At 51.4% G+C, this 23,641-nt stretch overlaps 1 protein-coding gene across 4 annotated transcripts in view; it reads left to right on the top strand.

Moving 5' to 3' along the window:
* LOC120406175 (tetratricopeptide repeat protein 38-like) overlaps positions 1-13,656 on the top strand; it is a 36,925-nt gene extending 23,269 nt beyond the window's left edge. For 3 of the 4 annotated variants that reach the window (XM_039540609.1, XM_039540584.1, XM_039540600.1), the window contains exons 11-14: positions 7,459-7,624; positions 10,655-10,814; positions 11,072-11,145; positions 12,512-13,656. In XM_039540609.1, the coding sequence (XP_039396543.1) occupies positions 7,459-7,624; positions 10,655-10,814; positions 11,072-11,145; positions 12,512-12,605 (494 nt within the window). In that variant the 3' untranslated portion in view covers positions 12,606-13,656. Of the gene's footprint in view, positions 1-7,458; positions 7,625-10,289; positions 10,631-10,654; positions 10,815-11,071; positions 11,146-12,511 lie in introns of those variants that run through there. The other variant, XM_039540592.1, reaches the window with a different exon arrangement.
* The last annotated feature ends 9,985 nt before the right edge of the window (positions 13,657-23,641 follow it).

Here is a 23,641-nt window from a genome sequence, read left to right as displayed (position 1 = left end):
TAGGTATGAAGATTTTTACCCTAGCAACTGGCTGGGCGCCCCTGGAGTGGTGCGCTATAGCGCTAGATATATACCCCAGCCGACCTGTCCGCTCCTCAGTTCCTTCTTATGGAACAGTGGAGTGCTCCTTGACCTCCACATCCCTAGCTTATCTCTGGTTCTTATTGTATTTAGTGTATATAGTTAGTTAAAATAGTTAGTTTAGTTAGTTTGTTAAGTAGATTAAAGGGAATTAGGGGGGCTGAACCCCTCTTTTCCCAAACCGGTGCGGGCTCATGCCCAAGGCACCGGGGTTTAAGCCCTGTTCGCTTGCCAGCGGCCCATGCCGATTGGGGACCCTCACGACTCCTGCCTGCGCTGCTTAGGAGGCCCATCACACAGATAAGTGCCCTATTTGTAAATCATTCAAGCCGCGAACAAAGAAAGAGCGGGACATTAGATTAAAGCAGCTCTTAATGGAGTCGGCAGTGCCGACACCAACAGCTCCGGAGACTCTCAAGCAGCAGCGGCACAGCCACAGCAGAAGTCTGTCAAGGCACCTGCGTCGGGACGCTGTCCAGCCGCCAGCGCCAGCTCCTCGGCACCGGCTAAGACAGCGCGCAGGCCCATGCGGCGGTACCGTCGCCGGCACCGACAGGGCTCCATGCTCCCGGTGCAAACCGTGGTCGAGCTGCCTCTCCCGTCGATGCCCAAGACTTCTTACAGAGGCACCGTGCCTCCGCCCCCCACCGCGCCCGGTGCGGCTGTGCAGTCAGTGGGCAAACCGGCCATCATGAGGCCGCCTTCCCTGACAGACGGGATAGAAGGCGTTCAGGTCGATGTCACAATCCCGTACCGTTCTCCGCGCTCCACATCGCGGTACCGGTTGTACTCCTGGAGACGATCCTGGTCCAGATCGCCCGACCGTCGGTACCCGTGAAACGGTACGGGTCGCAGCGCAACCGCCCGACTCCACCACACTCGAGATCGTGGGTCTCCTCCCGGCACGGGTCGATGGTCCGTCCCGCCGTCGCTCCCGCACCCCGGCACCCCGCCCGGCACCGCCCAGGACAGACCGGCAGCATCCGAGGCGCGTCTCTCAGTGCCTCTGCCCCCCCGTGGCCTTCCCGCCAACCTTCAGTCGCCTCCCAGGTGGGCAGCGGTGGTGATCTCCGCGCTGATCCCCAAGGCCAGGACCACGGACCTCAACAATGGGGCTTCTGGACACCCTGGGCCTATCACGAGGCTCAAGGGGTCCCCGTCACTCAGCAGCCCAGAGCTTCCATCCACAGGGTGCCGGAAGCCACGGTCAGCAGACCTCCTCCATCACCGTTGGGAGAGGAAGGAGATCATCCCACGCCGAGGCTTCGCAATGTGTGGACGAACCACCTCCAGAAGCCATGGTCCAGGGCCTATCCTCGTCTTCATCACCGGATGAGGCGGTGGCGGGGGCATCGACATCAGGCCCTCCACCAATTGACCTGCGGGCCCACCAGGACCTGCTTCGACAGGTAGCGCAGGCTATTAACCTCCCGGTCGAGGAGGTCACGGAGGACGATGACCCAGTCACCAGCGTTATTGGAGCTGAGGCCCCGCTGCGGGTGGCCTTGCCCTTCATTAGGACCATACAGCGGAATGCCAATACGATCTGGCAGTCGCCGGCTTCCATCTCGCCCACCGCTTGAGGGGTGGAACGGAAATACGTATCTGTACACGCACCCAGTTCCGGACTCCTTAGTTGTACAGTCCGTGAATGACCGGGAGCGCCATGGGCAACCTGCTCCAGCGCCAAAATCGAAGGAGGCCCGAAGGATGGATCTGTTGGGCCAGAAGCTACGGATTGCCAATCAACTGGCTCTCCTCAGTCGTTATACTTACAACGCCTTGGTCTCACTCTCCAAGTTTACGGAGCTGGTACCAACGGCCTCCCGACCGGAATTCTCAGCCCTTATTGAGGAGGGAAAGAGAGCCTCCCGGTCCCCCATCCAGGCCTCTCTGGACTCAGCATACTCAGGAGCCAGAACCCTGGCCTCGGGAGTGACCATGCGGAGAATTTCCTGGCTGCAGGCCTCCACCTTGCCGCCTGAGGTCCAGTATACTCTGCAAGACCTCCCTTTCGACACTAAGGGCCTCTTCTCCGAGAAAACAGACTCGAGGATTCAGACCCTCAAAGATGGTCGAATTGCCATCCGCACCCTGGGTATGCACACACTGGCTACCCAGCGGAGGTCCTTCTGGCAGCAGCCGTACCGGCCATTTAATCAGGCCAAGTCACGGCCTGATAATGGGCGCAGAGGCAGGCTGAAGACCATCGGGCCAGTCCCAGGCGCCCTCCAAAGCCCCTCAAGGGCCTAAGCAGGCGTTTTGATGGGACACCCAAGGACGGCCCATCAGGCTGTGCACCGGATCCTTCCCCGTTATTTTACAACCGTCTTTCCCACTTCCTCCCGGCGTGGTCCCAGATAACAACGGACAACTGGGTACGTATGGTTACCGCCTTCAGTTTGTTTCGCCCCCTCCCTCCCACCCACCCTCCCCGTCCCTCTTCAGGGACCCCTCTCACGAGCAATTCCTCTTGCAAGAGGTCGAGACTCTGTTGAGTTTGGGTGCTATAGAGGCGGTGCTGAGCGACATGCGAGGCCGGGGATTTTATTCCCAATATTTCCTAATCCTACTAGACCACCGAGAGCTCAACAGATACCTACTCAAGCTCAAGTTTTGCATGGTAACCCTGGGGACCATTATTCCTTCCTGGATCCGGGAGACTGGTTTGCCCTCGACATGAAGGACGCGTATTTCCATATCGCGATTTAAACAACCTGCACTACCAGTTTAAAGTGCATGGCAGTGGTTGCTGCAGCTCTCCGCCGTCGTCGCATACATGTGTACCCGTATCTCGACGACTGGCTGGTCCGCGGACCATCCCGCCATCTGGTAGCATGTCAACTGGCCGAGATCCTAGCCCTGTTTCAGCGCCTCGGACTCATGATAAACGCCGAAAAGTCCACTTTAGCTCCATCACAGAGGGTGGAGTTCATCGGAGCGGTCCTGGACTCCAATTTGGCCAGGGCCTGCCTCCCTCGACCTCGGCACCAGACTATGGTTTCCCTCGTCCGGGACCTACAATCCTTCCCCACAACAACGGTGTGGTCCTGCCTCCGACTCCTGGGCCACATGGCGTCATGCACGTTCGTGACAATGTACGCGAGGCTGTGTCTTCGCACGTTTCAAACTTGGCTTGCATCGCACATGGTAATCACAGTCACGAAACCGACCCTCGATTCGCTCAACTGGTGGCTGGACCCAGAGGTCGTCTGTGCCGGAGTCCCATTCCACCCTCCTCCCCCGTCAATCACCCTGACCACGGATGCCTCGGCATTGGGGTGGGGGGCACACCTCGGCGACCTTCACACCCAAGGTCTCTGGTCGCCCCAAGAGCTTTTCCTCCACATCAATGTCAGGGAACTGCAGGCGATCTGCTTGGCGTGTCAAACCTTCCACGCCCATCTCCAGGGGCGCTGTGTAGCTGTTTTCACGGACAACACGATGGCGATGTTTTACGTCAACAGACAGGGCGGGGCTCGCTCCTCCCTGCTTTGCACAGAAGCGATGCTCCTGTGGGACTTCTGCATAACCCACTCGAATCACCTGGTAGCATCCTTTCTTCCAGGAGTGCAGAACACGCTGGCCGACCATCTCAGCAGGTCGTTCCTCTCCCACGAGTGGTCCCTTCGTCCAGATGTGGTGCACACAATTTTCCGAAGATGGGGGTTTCCCCAGATAGACCTGTTTGCCTCCAAAGAGAACAGGAAGTGCCACCAGTTCTGTTCTTACCAGGGTCGCTCCCGAGGCTCCCTGTCGGACGCATTCCTCTGCTCCTGGACAGATCACCTACTATATGCCTTCCCTCCATTCCCACTCGTACATCAGGTGCTACTCAAGCTTTGGAGGGACAGGGCCCGACTCATACTCGTCGCTCCGGCCTGGCCGAGACAGCACTGGTACACCCTGCTGCTCGAGCTCTCCGTACGGGATCCCATTCCCCTCCCATTATGGCCGGACCTGATAACGCAGGACTTTGGCAGGCTCCGCCACCCGGACCTACAGTCCCTCCATCTTACAGCTTGGTACCTGCGTGGTTGACCCACGCGGAGAGTGACTGTTCGGCGGCGGTGCATCGAGTCCTGATGGAAAGCAGGAAGCCCTCCACTCGCTCAACCTACCTCGCAAAATGGAAGCGTTTCGCACTCTGGTGCGATCAGAGAGGTCTTAATCCTTTCGTGGTCCCTATTCCTACGATCCTGGACTACCTCTGGTCCCTTAAGGAACAAGGACTCGCGGTCTCCTCCTTGAAGGTACACCTGGCCGCCGTGTCCGCCTTTCGACCGGCCGTAAGAGAACGGTCCATCTTTTCCAACCAGATGGTTTCCGCTCCTACCTCGTCCTGGGATTTGAACCTAGTTCTAGCCAAGCTTATGGGAGCCCCTTTGGCCACGTGCTCCTACTCTACCTGTCATGGAAGACGGCTTTCTATAACTTCAGCGACGAGAGCTTCCGTGCCTAACGGTTGATCCGCCGTATACCATCTTCCACGGAGACAAGGTGCAGCTTCGACCACACCCGGCCTTCCTCCCTAAGGTGGTGTCGGCCTTCCACTTAAACCAGGACATTTTCCTCCCGGTCTTTTTCCCGAAGCCGCACTCCTCAAGTCGTGAACAACAGCTTCACACCCTGGATGTCCGCAGGGCCCTCGCATTTTACATAGAGCGGACAAAGCCCTTCTGGCGTTCGCCCCAGCTATTCGTAGCGGTTGCTGATCGCATGAAAGGCAAGCCGGTCTCCTCTCAGAGGATTTCCTCCTGGGTAACATCTTGTATCCGGACATGTTACGAGCTTGCTCGTGTGCCAGCTAGCCGCCTCACCGCTCACTCTACAAGAGCGCAAGCCTTGTCTGCTGCCTTCCTGGCCCATGTCCCCATCCAGGACATATGTAGAGCGGCCACCTGGTCTTCTCTCCACACCTTCGCTTCCCACTACGCGTTGGTGCAACAATCCAGAGACGATGCAGCCTTCGGCTCACCAGTTTTACACTCTGCCACGTCTCACTCCGACCCCACCGCCTAGATAAGGCTTGGGAATCACCTAACTGGAATGCATAGGAGTAACTGTTGTTCTTCGAGATGTGTTGCTCCTATCCATTCCAGACCCGCCCTCCTTCCCCGCTGTCGGAGTAGCCGGCAAGAAGGAACTGAGGAGCAGACGGGTCGGCTGGGGTATATATCTAGCGCTATAGCGGCGCCACTCCAAAAATCTTCCGAAGAGCCATGCACGCGTGGCGCGCACACCTAAGAACAACAGTTACAACGGTGAGTAACCGTCTTTTCTCAGTGGTAGCAGATGACAGAACAAGGAGTAATGGTCTCAAGTTGCAGTTTAGATTGGATATTAGGAAAAACTTTTTCACTAGTAGGGGGGTGAAGCACTGGAATGGGTTACCTAGGGAGGTGGTAGAATCTCCTTCCTTAGAGGTTTTTAAGGTCAGACTTGACAAAGCTCTGGCTGGGATGATTTAGTTGGGTTTGGTCCTGCTTTGAGCAGGGGGTTGGACTAGATGACCTCCTGAGGTCCCTTCCAACCCTGATATTCTATGATTCTCTGATCAGTCAGCACTTTCCTGCAGGACCCCCTCCCCAGGGCTGGGAACAGGGGCCTGGGTGGGCAAGATCCAGAAGCTGTGGCTGCAGGGGAATGGTCTAGTCAGCTGCGGATACAGGGGAGGGACCAATCTGGAAGCGGACTAGTCAGGGCACTTTCTGGGCTGCAATATCTGCTCTGCAAAAATCCCAAACATTTCCTGTTATTGAAAAATCTGCCCGGACAGAGGATGTAGTCTCAAAATAGAGGCAATGTCCAGAATAACCTGGACATATGATAACCCTATGGCTTAGTCCTCAGGTCCAGTGCTGACCCCCTCCTCCCCACGGTATCCCGGCAACCTACACACACCCAGTCCCAGAATCCCACCAAAGATAAGAGCCCTCTGGCTTACAGTTTAACTCTCTCAGGGTTGGAGCCTATGGTGGTTGTAAAGCATGCAACACATACAGACCTTTGTATAGGTTATTAACACATTAAGAGTCTTTGTTTAATAGCATGAGAAATACACAGATCTGCTCACAGTAAACCCTACTTGCACTTCCCTGCCCCATCAGGCTTCTGGGTTGCTGCTCCTCATGGAGTCTTTCAGCCCAGCTTGCCTTCTGTGTTCTTGGTTGCTCCATGCCCTTCCTCTCTTACTACCCAACAATGCCTGATACTGTGTGTCTCACAGCAAGCATCCCCTCTTTATATGCCACCTTTCCAACACCTGGCTTTCTTTGGTCTGCTTTTTGACAAATTTCCAGTGCTCCAATCTCCCCCACTCCCAAGAAGGAAATTTCTTTTCCCAGCTTGTGCAAACTACCTAGGCATATCTATTGCCTGCTCAAAGCACCTCAGTTAACATTAAGTATTTCCCATTGTCCTGGGTCTGGGGAAGACATAACACTACTCTGCCCGCTCATGGTGGATACACATACAGAGGTTTTCCTTGATACAGCAATGTCATGATGCAACTTCATAATATCAACCAGAATTCATAAGACAGACTGTCCCCACATCATCACAGTTGTAAATAATAATTTTCACAGAGCTCTGCTGCAGCTAGTCATGGTGCACTCATCTGCAGTCTGCTTTAGTAATGTATGCCCCACACAGATCCAGAATAACGACTTTGGGCATTATCTTCCCTCATCTGTGTTCAGGAGGATGTCATTTATCCCAGTGGTGGATTAGCCACTGGGCCAACGGGGCCTGTGCCCAGGGGCCCTGGCAAATTGTGAGGCCCCTGGAAAAATGGGCACTGCCCTGACCCACTCCACCTGCCCGGCACTACTGCTGGAGAGCAAGGTTGGGGCGTGGGGCTTGCCCTGCTCCCCCCACCTGCCTGGCACTCCTGCCGGGGAGCAGGGGGAAGCCCCCGCATCCAGACCCTGCTTCCGGCCGGAGTGCCGGGCAGGTGGAGCAGGACAAGCCTCTGCACCCTGACCCTGCTCCCCAGCAGCAGCACCAGGCGGGCGGGGGAAGCCCCCACGTCCTGACCCAGCTCCCCACAGGAGCGCTGGGGGTGGGAGCAGGGGGACTGCAGGCAGAAGGGGTGGGGAGGGGCCCCCACTTGCTCCAGCCCAGGGCCCTACAAACCCATAATCCACCTCTGATTTATCCTATTATTAGGCCTGATCCCTGTCTAATGGGATCCAGGATATCAGTTACAGATGGTATATTTGGAGATGATCAATAAAGAGGTTTGACACAGGTCGAAAGGTGGTTCCTTAAACTAGTAATCAAATCTTATGATGCTGAATTAAACTGGGAGTATATGCCAAGAGACATGGTTTTGCATGTGGAGTTTTTATTTGAAATCATGTATATTACTCCTAGGTGTAAAGGTGGGAGACAGATGGAACAAAGTTATCCCTCTGGCAAAGAAGCACACCAAAGATCATGTTTGGCTTTTCAATGATGTCCACATTCTCATGTCTTTGCTCGGGGTCAAAGACCACAAAACCACCAATGAGCTCTTAACAACTCTTCAGGAACTTGCCAAGTAAGCAAGTGAATTAAAATGTTGTTCTGAATAAATATTTTTTTCATCACAAGGCATATTAGTATAATAATTAATTTCTTGCAGTTTGCTAAGTACCATAATTTATTTTTCTCTGGTATAGGATGTCCTAACCGGAATTCTGGTTTCAGCAGGGTAGTGTTTCTGAAGTTAAGATTAGCAAACCTTATTACTTTGGATTTTAAGTGTATCTAAACTGTGCATTTAATGTCTAGATTGGGTGTTTAATCTTGTCAGATAGCAGCATCATTGTCTGAGTGTTGTACGTACCGTGAGTTTGAGTGCTTGTGGCACCTTACCTTGTAGACACTTTTTTCCCTTACAGTGGGTGTACTTTAGAGATATGACTCTTCATATCAGAACAGTGGAATTTTTCTTCTACAGCATTAAGAAAACTTCACAAAATAAGCCAATTACCTGTAAAGGCCCCTTTTGCCCTGATGCACCAATTTTAATCAATGTTGTTTACAAGATATCTATAAAATGTCTATAAGCATACAATGAATTATCATTTTAACATGAGATTGAGCTGAAAGCACTGTGAAAATAGTTTTGGCACAACTTTGTTCATCTATACAAATTTGAATATTTTGGTATTTTAGCAAAATAGAATGTTTGTCACATCCTTGTTTATGTCTAAAATATAAATTTCTTGCTCTTATTTTTATATTGACCATCATGAAAGGCGGTATAAGAATGGCATTCCACTCTTACATTTTTCCTCCTTTTGTTTTATATACACAACTTTTCTGTGGGTGAAACTGATTTTCCTTCTTTCTTCAGAGTACAGTCTGAGCCAGTCATTGCTTTCTCTTTCTGACCCATAAGAGCTATATGTAAGACATTTGTGGCATAAAGGTGCCACAGAACATCCTGAAATAGACAGGTTGGGAAAGAGGCAGCTACCTACAATGACAACTTATTTTCACTTGCAAAAGAAAGGGCCTGTGATTTGTCTTTCAGTTTTCAGAAGAGTAATGATCATCATATTCTGCTAAAACAAATCTTCATTAAAATAGTGTATACATAGCATTAGAAAGATGACAGCAGGGGCATTTAAAACCAACCAAAATTGGGCAGCAAGGTTACTGTGGTAATGCTTTATCTTAAGCTTCCATTTATAAATGGTGTGTAAAGGTGTAATACATGATCGAAAGATGTTTGACACGAGCAGTATGTGTTAAAGATTGTTATAAGTACAACAGAAGGTGTGCTAGATCGGGGTTCTCAACCATTTTCTTTCTGAGGCCCCCCACCAACATGCAGTAAAAACTCCACAGCTCACCAGTGCCACAACAACTGCTTTTCTGCATACAAAAGCCAGGGCCAGCGTTAGGGGATAGCAAGCAGGGCAGTTGCCCGGGACCCCGTGCAACGGGGCCTCCACAAAGCTACATTGCTTAGGCTTCAGCTTCAGCCCCGGGTGGCTGGGCTCTAAGCCCTGGGCTTCAGCCTCATGCAGTGGGGCTTTGGCTTTCTGCTCTGGGCCCCAGTAAGTCTAATTCTGGCCCTGCTTGGCAGACCCCCTGAAACCTGCTCGCGGCCCCCTGGGGAGCCTTGGACCCCTGGTTGAGAACCACTGTGCTAGATGATGGCAAGCCATGGTTACAAGCAATATGTTGATCTGTTGGACTCTCTCTAACAATCTTCTAAGAGACTGACACCTATTAACCAATTAACAATTTTTAGAAACTGTTTATAAATGGAATCTTAACATCAAGTTTGATGGGTATTGTTTTGCACAAAAGAGCAGAACAGCACTGATCCACTTAGGCTTTGAGAGATCAAGAAGAAAATGTGAGAAATGTAAAGCTACCAAACAGTAATCTCTGTCAGATGGTGACAGCCTTTTTTTTCTTCTAGATACATACTATATGTGCTGTAGAATTTCAACATTGATAGATGGAAACTTTGTGGAATATTTAATAAATTTATACTTAGTATTGCCAACCTCTGCACAGTGCTTCCACCTGCTTGTCCACACCTACCTTTACATTTTTATTGTAACATTGTTGTAACTGCTCTGCATTATAATAGTTGTTTGAAGCATTATAAAATGTAAATATAGTAAAATTACTTTAAAAAACAGGAATTGATATGAATATGAATATTTGAAAAACTAAATATAAAATTAAACTTCATGTTTACTAAGCCAATATGTGGGTAATAGGACTGTTTACTCACATCAAGAATATAAAAATTACATTACTTATATTAGAAATTATGTGTTTGTTTAAAGAATAGCCATACAATTCTAATCCTCCAGCCCTTTCTTTTCATTATTTTTATTTTTCTACCCTATACATTTTGAGGCTGAAAGTTAAAGAAAAACAACAACAAACAAACAAATCCATATAATAGTGTACTCTGGTGTGTATCACACTTATGTTTTGATGGAGAGGGCTCTCTGTCTGCGTGCCTGTGTGTGTGTGAGAGAGAAAGAGACAGGCAGACAGAGAAGGCAACACAAATCCAAAGACATCCAAAGCATCGCTTGTAGTGTGACCCTGACATTTGAGAGAGCTATTGAGTAGAGTGTTAGCTGAAAAAAGAGGCTTGTAATATTGAGCAATGCCTCCTGTTGTATGTTTGTTTCCTACTGTGTTTGGGGAAACAGGGCTTTCTGTACATTCTTGTTAATAAACAGGTTTCCCTCAAAGAAATATCTGACTTTATCATCACTTTCTCCTCCTAATGGAAACAACCTGCAAGGCTCCAGGGATTGGCTAACTTCTCAGGTCAATTGGGGTAACATTACTATGGAATGGATGTCTTCACTTGTCTAATTAAAATATGCAAGATTTCAGGATTTTTGAAAGGTACAGCAAATAAAGATTTGTTTAGCAAAATGTACCTAACATGTGAGGTGTTTTGTTCCGTGTATCACTATTCCTTGAACTCAATGGAACTAAGTTGCTCCAACAGGAAGTGACAGAACAGCACTAAAAGGAGTACAAGTGCTACAGTCTGATCTTCTGCTCATTGGCAGTTAACTGCTTTCCTGTTCTGCAGAGCACCTGGTGAAGACCATGAGCTGGGTCTGGCTCCAAAATTGGGGTTGCCACTTTGCCAGGCTTTGGTAGAGTTTGACAACGGAAATTATGACAAGACAGTAGAATTACTTTATCCAATTCGCTATGAACTCCTGCAGATAGGAGGCAGCAATGCTCAGGTAAGGGGCTTGAACGTTATTTTATTAAATTGCATTTGGGTAAGGCTTGTTTGTCTTTGCGTAGCATCTGTTAGGCTTTCATGTTACCACTAACATTCAAATGTACAAATAAGAAGTACTATGTCTCAGCTGCTTAATACTGTTTGTAGAAGAAATTCTCTCCTGGATAGTTTTAACCAATCAGAATCTAAGCAATTGTCACTTGCAGCATTTATTACCAAATATTAACTTATTTCATTTGTGACTCATATTTTCAGAGAGATGTTTTCAGCCAGCTATTGATTCATGCTGCTTTAAATTGTAAATCAAAAGCCTATCAAAAACTGGCTAGGTAAGTACCACTTGCTAAAAATCAGAATTTCTGGATTCCATGATATGTATTAAATAGAAATACAATTTATGAAAGCACAAATTGCAATTGTTTTTAAACATTGTAAATTACAAGTAAAACAATATGCAAGTAAGTACATGCAAAACTGCATAGTTTTAGATTTAATCTTAGGTCACAATTTTCAGCAATTATCAAATATTTAGTATGTTCAGCTACACAAACTTGGCTGGTTGATTTGACCAATTTATTAGCAGTCTACAAGTTTAGCTATAAAAGACTTTCTCTTCCAGTATGGCACCATTGTATTTACATATGGAACAATATACTTAATAGATTATAAAATAAAACGTATATGAGTAGCTGAATACTATAATGATGTCACATGCAGTTTATTTGGGATCTAACTTACTCTAGTGCCATATTTCAGCTATCCATTGTGCCAGTCTTGTGTTAGTAGAAATCACAAGAGTTGCTCACATGAGCAGGCGAGCAGACTCACGTGCCCATACTGAGACCCATTCAAGTTATTGGAGGAGTCTGCCTGTGTAGGACAGTTGAAAGAATTGAGGCTTAAGACCAAATTCTCTTACACTAGAGTAGCTCCACTGACTTCACTGGAGTTAGTCCTGATTAACACAAGTGTAAATGAGTGGAGAATCAGACCCCTAGCTTCTAAATAATGAAAATCATTCCAGCCTCCCAGATATGAAGAGATCCTTGCTTATTTTATTCATTTTCCTATTATATCTCCCTGTCAGAAAACTATACAATCACAATTAGACAAAATACAGATAACTGGGGAAGGAACATTAAAAGTAACGTGAGCGGGTAGTCTAGGTATGAGACATCTTATTTAAAATGTTTGTTATGGTTAAGAATTATGAGGTGAGATATCAGAACAGAAGAGGATGGTTAGTGGTAGAGGGTTAGCTGGAACAAGGGAGCTTTTAGGATCTTGATGGGAGGAGAGCAAGATTATTTTCTCAAAGTTCTTTCGCTGTGTGATTTTCAGAGCCATGTGGCTGTGAAAATAGGGAAAATTAGTTGAGGGTTAGAAATGGGAAAGGGAACATCACTCTCTTATTAGTCCATGTCCTGCATTGGGATATTTGTGGTCAAGGCACACAATATGGGCATTTAAAAACTTAGCTGTGCTGTTTTCTATACTGATTTTCATTTTCAACTCTTTTAAATGCCAGGGACTGAAATGTGAGCATCTACCAGTCTTTTTGCTGCAGCAAGCTTTTTATTTTCAGATGACACATGACTACTAAATCAGGAAACAGAAAAGCCTGCTTGCTATAGTTTTGAGCACTGTATTTATGGCCTCTTTTTTTTCACTTCCCCCATCTCTTACCTCCTTCAGATGCCTCCTGTCAGAACGTGATGGGTTGATACCAAATTCACCATTGACTGAGCGACTTATTCGGAAAGTATCAGCTGTTCATGCGATGGGATGAATCTTAAATCTGTTATTCCAGTGGAAATAATAATTAGCACTGTAATGAGTCTCTTTCTATGACATTAAAGGAATCAAAATAGGGAAAATCCTGCATCATCAGCCATTCCAGATCTTCTAAATATCTGAGCTTTGGGAAGCTTCTTTTGGTGATTCAGCATCATTGCTTGAGCTTCTGACACACCTCTGATTCTTGGAAGATTGTAGCCTAGCTGTGCCTAGCAGGGTGACAGTAGCAAATGAAATAGTGTAGGGATATTAAAGAAGGTACTAACAGTGATTCCCCCAAGTGACAGTGACCCCCCCAGTTTCACGAAGTACAAAAATCTTTTAGTTCTTCTGTTAAAACTTGTAAGCTCGTGTCTGGAGAAACCACTGATTGTATCTGTCTTGTGAAAGATACTCTATTACTATGTAAAACTTACAAACAAGTTAATTGACTTTGTTCTTGAAGTAAACACTATGTTACCTGTAATTGGTACAATGTAAACAAACGCTATAAGCCGTCAAGTGACTTTCACTTCATTGTAACAGCAAGGGCTCCTAGGCACACACCCCAAAAGTGGTGGAGACAGTAAATTAAAATATGGTTAAGATATGGAATGTATGTTGATGAATGCTTGATGTACATGAATGGTTAGGGAGGTGCCAGCCTAGAAAGGGAGTATCCATCGGCCAAAGAATGTGTCAAGTGGACCACCAGACAACCCCCGGAGGGTAAACTGGGATCCACCCCAACACCTGGAAGGATGAGAAACACAAACTTTGGACAGTGTGGAGCCACCAGGAATGTGCCACTTTAGACAGTGTGGAGCCACCAGGAATGTGCCATCTGCTGATTGAGTCAGCAACAGCAGGATGAAACAGCTCCCATAGATTAACATAGGAATTAATTCCTATAAGAATGAACTCCAAAATCTGAGGATTTTGAGTCTCTGGTTCTGCTGCCAACCTCCAGGAGCATCAGGTGCATCTGACACAGACTCGGCTCCATCCTCATGACCAAGATACCTGGCCAGTAACTTGGCATGAGCAACTTCTAGGCTGGTAACTATAACACCTATACAGAACTTGAATTGAATGATTGTGTGAATGAATATATATATACATATATATATGTGTGTGTATAAGGAATAAGTAGTAATCGGAATAAGTAGTTAAACAACGTTGTTTGCTTGTATCTTTTGCTTTATTATTAAATTTACAATAAATGTGGCATCTTTGCCTTATCCCTCTTAATAAGATCCTGCTGTTTTTTATTATATTGGTATAACAATAGATATCAATCATTTGTTTAAAAGCATGCTGAGCCTTTGCTTTTCAGGAGAACACATCCATCTTATGCTTATCAGATTGCAGGATAATACTATTATTGTAAAGTTGTGCACTGCCAAAGTAGGCAGTGGTGTTGCTATTCGAGTACTGAATACTAGATTGGGATGGATAGAGCTTTTTTATGAACAGCCCAATCAGGGCCGGCTCTACCATTTTACCGCCACAAGCAAAAAAAAAAAACAAAATAAAAAAATACGCTCGGACTGCCTCCACCAGAACTGCCGAAGCAGAAAAAAGAAAACAGTTGGACTGCCGCCGCCCCACGAATGGATGGAATGCCGCCCCTTAGCATGTGCCGCCCCAGGTAGGTGCTTGCTCTGCTGGTGCCTGGAGCTGGCCCTGCAGCCCAGGCCACAGCCTGGTAGCGACAGTTGATGCCTGTGGTGGGGTGGCTGCCCCACCCTGATGCAAGAGGGGGCTTGAGTAGGCCAGAGCGGCTGCACAGGCCGGCAGCCAATCAGCGAAGGGCCTATTGAGAGCCGATCAGGGCCGAGATTAGAGCCAGCCAATCAGGGCTAGGCTAGGCCCTATATAAAGGCTGCCCAGGCGAGCAGCAGGCAGTCTGTCCCAGACCTTCATGGGGGAAGGTCTGTCTCCAGAGCAGGAGACCAGCACATTGGACAGAGCAGTGCTGGGCAGGCTCAGGGGGAGTATAGTAGGGCTCCAGCCCAAGAACTGCCAGACTGTGGGCCCTGATAGAAAGGGCCTAGAGGGTGTGAGGGGCCAAAGGGGAAGTGGCCCAGGGACAGTTGGACAAAGGGAGAGAAGGAGGGCAGGAAGGCTGCCACTAGAGGATCCCTGGGTTGGGACCCAGAGTAGTGGGTGGGCCTGGGTCCCCCTCTTCCCTCTTGTACTGCACCTGGCCATGCGGTGGCAGAGACAAATTGCAACCGGCCCTTGAGACAAGGGGCTAGACTTTGGGGGTTGTGGTTAGTCACTGAGGCAGGTGCAAGGACTGTTGCTAATTCCCCATGCCCCTGGAAGGGGGTGAGGATGGACTAGTGGGCACTGCTGGAGGGGCAGCGGCCTGAAGAAGAAAACTGTCAAGTGGGGAGCAACGCGGGTCCAGATGCCAATGGAGGACAAGAGATGGATGGGACACCGCCAGCAGAGGGCACACCCCATGGACTGAGCTAATTCCCAGAGTGACCAGCGGGAGGCACCGCAGTGGTGAATCCCAACACCATCACACGAGGTGGAGAATGCAGGCACAGGCAGTCCGCCCCTGATGCTAGGGGCAAGAGCGAGGACTAGGCAGATTGTGCCTCACTGAGAGACAGAGACAAAATGGTGGAGAAAAGAGACTTGTATTGGAGGGCCTGGCTGGCTCAGCTTGCCGATCAGCAGAGGGAGTTGTTCTGGCTGCTGCGGGGATCGGCACACAGACCACACACGAGATCCAGCACTAAGGATGAGAGGCCGGGGCCAGGAACTCTGAACTGCTTCGCCTGTAGGCGACGGGGACACTACAGGAGGGAGTGTCCTTACTGGGAGAGGCCCCACCCAGAAATGGTGCCCCCTGTGAGAGTAACGGGGGGTCCCCAGCTTGTTGGGTCTGTGGGGAGCCGGGGCACCTGAAGAGAGAATGCCCCCTACAGGACTGCCAAGGCCCGGGCCAGCCCAGAAGGAAGGGCTAGGGCCCAAACAATCAGGATTAGGGACGTTACAGGGTGAAGACCCAGAAAGTGCTTCCGTTGCCACAAAGGGGGACATTTAAAGAGGCACTGCCCCCTGAGGCAGAAAGGGGGAGTGTCCGAGCCCCAGGGAAGGAGTGGTGAAGACCGAGGCCCCTAGAGAGAAAGGGGCTGGGGCAGAGAGGCCCCACTGAAATGAAGGAACCCACATAGAGGCCAGGAGGACCAGTGTGGGAACCCAAACAGAAGTAGGAACCCACGTAGGACCAGGGCAGTCTACAGTGGGAACCCAGACCCTAGAGGTGGGAAGCAGGTTGCTCCAGACTGGAGGGCCTGCGAGAGGAAAGGGATGCCCTGCGGGCCCAGCTGCGAGAGAAGCTGGGGCGATAGGGATCCCCTTCCTTACACCTCATGAGCATTCTTAAGGGGGAGAGTGTGTGGTGGGGCGACTGTCCCACCCCCATGTAAGAGGGGGCTAGAGTAGGCCAGAACGGCTGCGCAGGCCGGCAGCCAATCAGGGAAGGGCCTACTGAGAGCCAATCAGGGCCGAGATTAGAGCCAGCCATATTAGGCCTTATATAAAGGCTGCCCAGAAGAACAGCAGGCAGTCTGTCCCAGACCTTCATGGGGTCTCCAGAGCAGGAGACCAGCACCTCAGACAGAGCAGTGCTGAGCAGTACTGCACCTGGCCATGCGGTGGCCGAGACAAATTGCAACCGGCCATTGAGACAAGGGGCTAGACTTTGGGGGTTGTGGTTGGCCACTGAGGCAGGTGCAAGGACTATTGCTAACCCCTCACCCCCCCGGAAGGGAGTGAGGATGGACTAGTGGGCACTGCTGGAGGGTCAGTGGCCTGAAGGACGCTGTCAAGCAGGGAGCAACGTGGGTCCAGATGCCAACAGAGGACAAGAGATGGACGAGACACCACCAGCAGAGGACGTTCCCCATGGACTGAGCTAATTCCCAGAGCAACCAGCAGGAGGAGCCGTGGTTGCGAGTCACAACCTCGTCACAACCACCCAGCCCTATTGTGGGCCCCCGGCTACCCTGCAGACTCTGGTCCGGACCAGACTAGGCAAGCTGGAGTGGCCTCCCTCCGAGCAGGAGAGCGAGGGACCTACAGGGAGCTAGTGGAAGGGGAAATGGAGCCCTTTGCCACTCACAGAAACTCACTTCCCTCTCTGTGGAGCAGGGTCCTTCCCTCTGCCCCCCAAATTCCTTCATCTGGGGCAGAAGCTCTTTCCCTCACACCCACTCCCCTCCCCACTTTCCATGGTCTACCCCCATCCCATACCCCCTGCGCCCAGGCAGAGCTCTCCCTGCCCCATATGATGCAGAAAGGCCCTTGTGTCAGGGCCACGGCCCCAGCCCCACTCGAGCTCGGAAAGCTCCACTTTTGAGGAGGTGGGGATGGCACAGAGGCTTAGGGCTAGCTTCACCTCCTGCCCTTTATTCTCCCTTTGGCCCTTCTATGGGGTCTCTGGGTGTGAAAGGAATAGGAGCCTCCTTCCCAGCTGTCTTCCAGGCCCTGGGATCTGGCACAGCCTCCCAGACGGGCGCATCCTGTAGCTGAGCCACGGGGAGCTGTGGGGACAGGTCACCTCGTCCCAGCAAAGCAAGCAACATCGGCTCTCAAAGAGGCTCACATGGAAGACCCCACTCCCTCATGGAGATAAGAGCTATTTACTCCTTGGGGCCTGTGGGTCTCTTGGGGGAGAAATGTCATCCCCGATGCATAGCCTGGCTGGGAGCTTCCCCCATCCCTGGCTCCCAGCTCTGGGACAGAGACGTCTCCATCAGCGTACCAACCTGGTTTTGTTCCTAGGAAGGGGCTCCCCAGAGATGTCCTCGAACCTGGACCCCTGAGAGCATTTCTGACAGGAGATTCCAGCCCCTCGGGCATGAAGAGAGCATCGGGTAGTCGTGAGCACCTGGCATCTCCAGCTCCATTTCCCACAGCAGTGGGGTTTCTCCAGCCCCCTCACCACACCTGTCAGTCTCTGAATGTCAGAGTCACCAGAACAAGCAAACTCCAGTTCCAGGCAGTGGAGCCTGTGTGTCCTCAGCCCCTCTGGAAACCAGGTCTGAAATGGGGAGGAAGGACCCCAGCCCAGTAACAGTCAGAGTGGGCAGAGCAGGCCTGTAACAGGGTGCTTTCCCCTGGACTGCACAGCCTGGGGCCTAGCCAAGCAGATTATAGAACGTGCCCTAACTGAGAGGCAAAAGGAGAGACCAGCCCATCCCCCCTCCCCTCCCCCTGGAGCGTCGCTTATTATAAACTTTAAAAAATGAATACAGTGGAGTCACATCTTATGTGGGGGTTAGGTTCTAAGGTCCGTGCATGTCAGGGTTCCTTCCCCACTCTGAACTTTGGGGTACAGATGTGGGGACCTGCATGAAAGACCCCCTATGCTTATTTTTACCAGCTTAGGTTAATTCCTTCCTTGCCTTAGTAGTGTTGCCACCACCAAATGATGTAAACAGACATTCAGGGAGGGCCACTTGGAGCCCTATCTTCCCCAAATATCCCCCCCCAAGTCCCTACACCCCCTTTCCTGGGGAGGCTTGAGAATAATATCTTCACCAATTGGTACAGGTGAACACAGACCCAAACCCTTGGATCTTAAGAACAATGAAAAATCAATCGAGTTCTTAAAAGAAGAATTTTAATTAAAGAAAAAGTAAAAGAATCACCTCTGTAAAATCAGGATGGTAAGTACTTTACAGAATAACAAAAGACTCAGAAACACAGAGGATTTCCCCTCTAGGCAAAACTTTAAAGTTACAAAAACAGGGATAAACCTCCCTCTTAGCACAGGGAAAATTCACAAGCTAAAACAAAAGATAACCTAACACATTTATTTCCTATTACTTACTACTTCTGCCATACTAGATGCTTAGTTCAGATATGCTTAAGGAGATGTAATTTCCCTGCCCTCTTTCCTGGCTGGCTCTGAGACAGACAGACAAAAAACCTTTCTCCTGACGATTTATAAGTAGAATCATAGAATATTAGGGTTGGAAGAGACCTCAGGAGATCATCTCATCCAACCTGCTCCTCAAAGCATGACCCATCCCCAGGGAGAGTTTTGCCCCAAATGGCCCCTTCAAGGATTGAGCTTACAACCCTCGGTTCAACAGGCCCATGCTCAAATCACTGAGCTATGGAAGTATCTTCTCCCCTTATTGGTCTTTTTGGTCAGCTGTCACCTAGGTTATCTGAGCTTCTTAACCCTTTACAGGTAAAAGAGGAATTAACCCTTAGCTCTATATTTATGAAAATCATATAGTGAAAATTACCATAAAGTACAGTATACACAGTGTACACTGTATACACTAGAACAGGGGTCTTCAACCTACGGCACACATGCCAAAGGTGGCATGCGAGATGATTTTTTTTTAATGGCAGGTTGCGGGTCCCAGCTGTTTCTGAGACCGGGGCTGGCCTGGGGGTTCCGTTCACTCAGCCCGCTGCCGGTCTGGGGTTCCGTCTGCCGGCTTCTGCCAGCCGGGGTCCCAGCCACTGGCTCCGCTCAGCCTCCTGCCAGCCTGGGTGAACGGAACCTCAGGCCAGCAGCGGGCTGAGCGGGGCCAGCGGCCAGAATCCCGGCTGCCAGGAACTGGTGGACAGAACCCCAGACTAGCAGCAGGCTGAGCAGCTCAGCCCGCTGCTGGTCTGGGGTCCTAGCCGCCAGCCTCACTCAGCCTGCTGACGGTCTGGGGTTCCGTTCATCCAGGCCGGCAGGAGGCTAAGCGGGGCCAGCAGCCGAGACCCTGGCTGGCAAGGGGCCGGCAGCCAGAACCTTACACTGTCAGCGGGCTAAGCGGGGCTGGCAGCCGGGACCCCAGACCGGCAGTGGGCTGAGCAGCTGAGGTATTTCCATCAGGCTGCTCAATGGCAAATGGAGCCACCCAAAGAAGTGAAGAAGAATGGAAGTGAAAGAGCAGAGCTGGACCATCTGCTGAGCTGCTGTAATCAAGTGAGCAGAGCCAGGGAGAGAAGAGGGAGGACTCGAAGGTGGCTGGCGGCAGTAGGGAGGAGAAGCAGTTTGGGAGCCAGGAGAGTAGAAATAAATAGTTAATGAGAAAGGCTGCGGGCTTTGTCTTGCGTGGTGAAGGTTTGAAAAGGGGTCTCTTTACTATCATGCTAAACTTTAAAATAGCTGTGTATGATGAAAAGGCAGGTCTATAAGGGTAAGAGGTCACTCTAGGGCAGGGGTCGGCAACCTTTCAGAAGTGCTGTGCCAAGTTTTCATTTATTCACTCTAATTTAAGGTTTCACGCGCCAGTCATACATTTTAATGTTTTTAGAAGGTCTCTCTCTATAAGTCTATATATTATATAACTAAACTAGTGTTGTATTGTAAAATAAACAAGGTTTTCAAAATGTTTAAGAAGCTTCATTTAAAATTAAATTAAAATGTTGATCTTACGCCGCCAGCCCGCCAGCCCGCTGCTGGTCTGGGGTTCTGTTCACCTAGGCTGGCAGTGGGCTGAGCGGGGCCTGCGGCTGGGACCCCAGCTGGGAAGGATCCGGCAGCCAGGACCCCAGACCGGCAGCGGGCTGTGCGGGGCCAGCAACCAGGACCCCAGACCGGCAACGGGCTGTGCGGGGCCAGCAGCTGGGACCCCAGACCAACAGTGGGCTAAGCAGCTCAGCCCACTGCTGCTCAGGGGTTCCATCCACTGGCTCCTGCCAGCCGGGATCCCGGCTGCCAGACCCGCTCACCCGGCTGCTGGTCTGGGGTCCTGGCCCTGCCCACATACAGTGGGTACCTACCTTCTCCCTGGTTCTGGCCCATTCTCTTCCTCTCTCTGCACTGAGCTGAGGGTGGGAGTGCATTGAGCACAGGGCTGGGGGTGAAGGGTCTGGCCAGGAGCTAGAATGAGGGAGGGGGCTCAAGGGTGGGGCAGGAGATTTGGGTGTGGGGCTCTTACCTGGGCAGCTCCCATTTGGTGTGAGGGGGTGCAGGTGGGAATGTGAGGGGATGCAGGAGCTCCCATTTGGTGCTCAGGGTGGGGGTGGGGATGTGTGGGTGCATGGGATGTTGGGGGGGCTGGGTATGTGTGGGGGTGCCAGAGTCAGGGCTGGGGTTGTGGGGGGGTGAAGGAGTCAACAGAGGGCTGGGTGCATATGAGGAAGGTACAGGGCTCAGGGCAGGAGCCTGGGTGGGTGTGTCGGGGTGCAGGGCAGAGGGCTGGGTGTGGGGGGGGGGGAGGTCAGGGCTCAGGGCAGAGGGCTGGGTGACTGCCCCCCTCAGAACCTCCAACTCCTCCCCACTCCTTGTCCCCTGACTACTCCCTCCTGGGACCCCTGCCCCTAACTGCCCCCCAGGACCCTATCCCCTATCTAAGCCTCCCTGCTTCTTGACCCCTGACTGCCCCCCTAGAACCCTACCCCCTGACTTCCCCGACCCTTATCCACACCCCCGCACCCAGACAGAGCCCCCCGGACTCCCATGCCCCATCCAACCACTCCCTGCCCCCTGACAGGACCCCCAGAACTCCTGACCCATACAACCCCCTCTGCTCCCTGCCTGCGCCAACCCCGCTCCACATCCCTGCCTCCTGACAGCCCCCACCAGAACTCCCAACTCATCCAATCCCCACAGCTCCTTGTCCCCTGACCACCCCCTCCAGAGACCCCCCCACCCTAACTGCCCCCCTCAGGACCCTCCTTACTCCCTGTCCCCTGACTGCCCTGACCCCTATCCACCCCTGCCCCTGACAGACCCCAGGACTCCCATGCCCCATCCAACCCCCTGCTCCTGACTGCCCCTCCAGAGACTCCTGCCCCTAACCATCCCCTGAGATTCCCACCCCGCCATCCAACCCACCCTGCTCCCTGTCCCCTGTCTGCCCCCACCCCTTATCCAACCCCCCCCCCCGACCCAGACCCCTTACCATGAGGCTCCCCGTTCATCCGGAGCCCTGCCGCTGCACGTGCAGCCCCGCCCCTCAGAATGCTGTGCACGCAGCGGCAGGGCTCCAGATGAGCGGGGAGCATCTTTCCCTCTCTGCGGAGCCAAACACTGCCCCACGGGAGCAAGCCGCCCCGACCCCCAGAGCACTGCACGCACGGCGGCAGGGCTCCAGGTGAAGGGGGGAAGGTGGGGGAGGGGCTGGCGGCTTGCTGCGCTCGGCCTGGCGCTCCGGCCCGGGAGCACGGCCCCTGCGGTTTGCCATGCCGGCAGGATTTTTAATGGCACACTGGAGTCCCGGCAGTCCCCAGCGTGCCATTAAAAATCGGCTCATGTGCCGTCTTTGGCATGCGTGCCATAGGTTGCCGACCCCTGCTCTAGGGGCTTGAAGTCCCAGATTCTGGCACTATTGCTTGCTCCTACCAGCTGATCTCAACCCAGCAAATCCCTCAGGTGGCAGCAGTAGTGAGCTCTTGTCCTCCTTTTCTGGACTAGCCACCAGAAAAAGGACATGATACATGTGACCAAGGAAATAGAGAGGCAGTGTTGCTTGTTAATATGGATCACGGGGGGGAGCACGGCAGGTTACTTTGGACTAGATAGGAGCCACATGTCTCCAAACCTGCACATCCCAAGGTCCAGAGCCCTCCCTCCGGATCCCAGAACTTCCTCGGAGTCCTAAAGAGCCAGATGGAATCTGGCCTCTCTCCCCTCACCTCAGCAGTCCAGAAAAAGTTATTTGTAGACATGTTATGTGTCCTCTCCTGCCACACTCACCTGTTGGTAACTAATGCAGTCACAGAGTCCAGGCTTGGTGTCATGCATTCCTCTGGGCTGTGACAAGCAAGAGGACGTGAATTTCAATGGATCCTCCTGTGCATGGGCTGAGTGGGCAACCTCTCTCCTGCCATGTCTGGTTTCCAGCCCACACACACTGAGGAGGTGGTGATGGACTTACCCCAAAAGGTGGGGGTGGAAGAAGCAGAGTGAAGAGGTGCTCAGAGAGCCATCCCATAGCATTCCTCCTAGAGTCACTCCAACAACCACCCAGCCCCTAGGTTCCACAGGAAATTTCTGAATGAACCCTCTAGAAAGCTGCCTCTGGTTTCTACAAAATCTCACACAGCCCTATCATGAGAGGTAAGGAATAAGGTCCTGCCTTCCCCAACTGCTCGGGGGAATCCTCTCAGAGAATCAGTGCAGGGCTTTAAGCATCTCTACAAACAGATCACTTTGCGTGATGGTGTCACGAAGCTGCACCCGCCTTGGCAGCTCTTTTTAGAGCAACATTAACTCCCACATGGATTTCTGCTCTAAATGCTCCAGGCCTGAGGGAAGGATTCTGTGGAAAACAGGCCTTTCCCTTGCTCCAATCCAGGCTCTGCTGTTCTGATGCTGCAGAGGCTTGAGGGTTCCTGGAGAGCATGCCACAACATCAGCAATCCCATGCTGCCTCAGCCCTGGGGACACGGTCTCTTTCTCCCCCAGCACCTTGCAATGGAGGGAAGAAAGGGACACGAGATGGCGTCTCTCCCTGGCTTTCAGATAACCCATCCTGCAGTAACACAAGGGTGGACTCAGAGGAATGCTGTCCTGCGGTGTATGGTGCCCTACAAGATATCACTCATGAAGGGAAGCAACACCGCTCTTGGCAGCGGAATCTGGGCAATAAGGAAGAGGAGTTGGAAATTCTCCATGGGGAGGGGAAATGGGGAAACTCATTGGGACAATGCATATGACTGGAATGTTAGTGTCGCTGGTTACAACCCATTGAGGTAGGGGAGAGAGAGTAAAAAAAGCAGTGGGCAGGGTGGCATTTCACATTAGACCAGCGGTTCTCAAACTGTGGGTCAAGACTCCAAAGTGGGTTGCAATCCCATTTTAATGGGGTCACTAGGGCTGGCTTAGACTTGCTGGGGCCTAGGGCCAAAGCTGAAGCGCAAGCCCCACTGCCTGAGGCTGAAGCCAAAGTCTGAGGGCCTCAGCCCTGGGCAGTCAGGCTCAGGTTGCAGGCCCCTTGTCTGGGGCTGAAGCCCTTGGGCTTCGATTTTGTCCTCCCCATGCAGGGTGGGGGGACTCGGGTTTTGGCTTTCCCCCTCCCGCACCCAGAGCAGTGGGGCTCAGGAGGGCTCAGGCTTCAGTCCCCC

The sequence above is a fragment of the Mauremys reevesii genome, linkage group 1 (assembly GCF_016161935.1).
Source record: "Mauremys reevesii isolate NIE-2019 linkage group 1, ASM1616193v1, whole genome shotgun sequence".
NCBI lineage: Eukaryota > Metazoa > Chordata > Testudines > Geoemydidae > Mauremys > Mauremys reevesii.
This window is presented reverse-complemented; position numbering and strand designations above follow the sequence as displayed.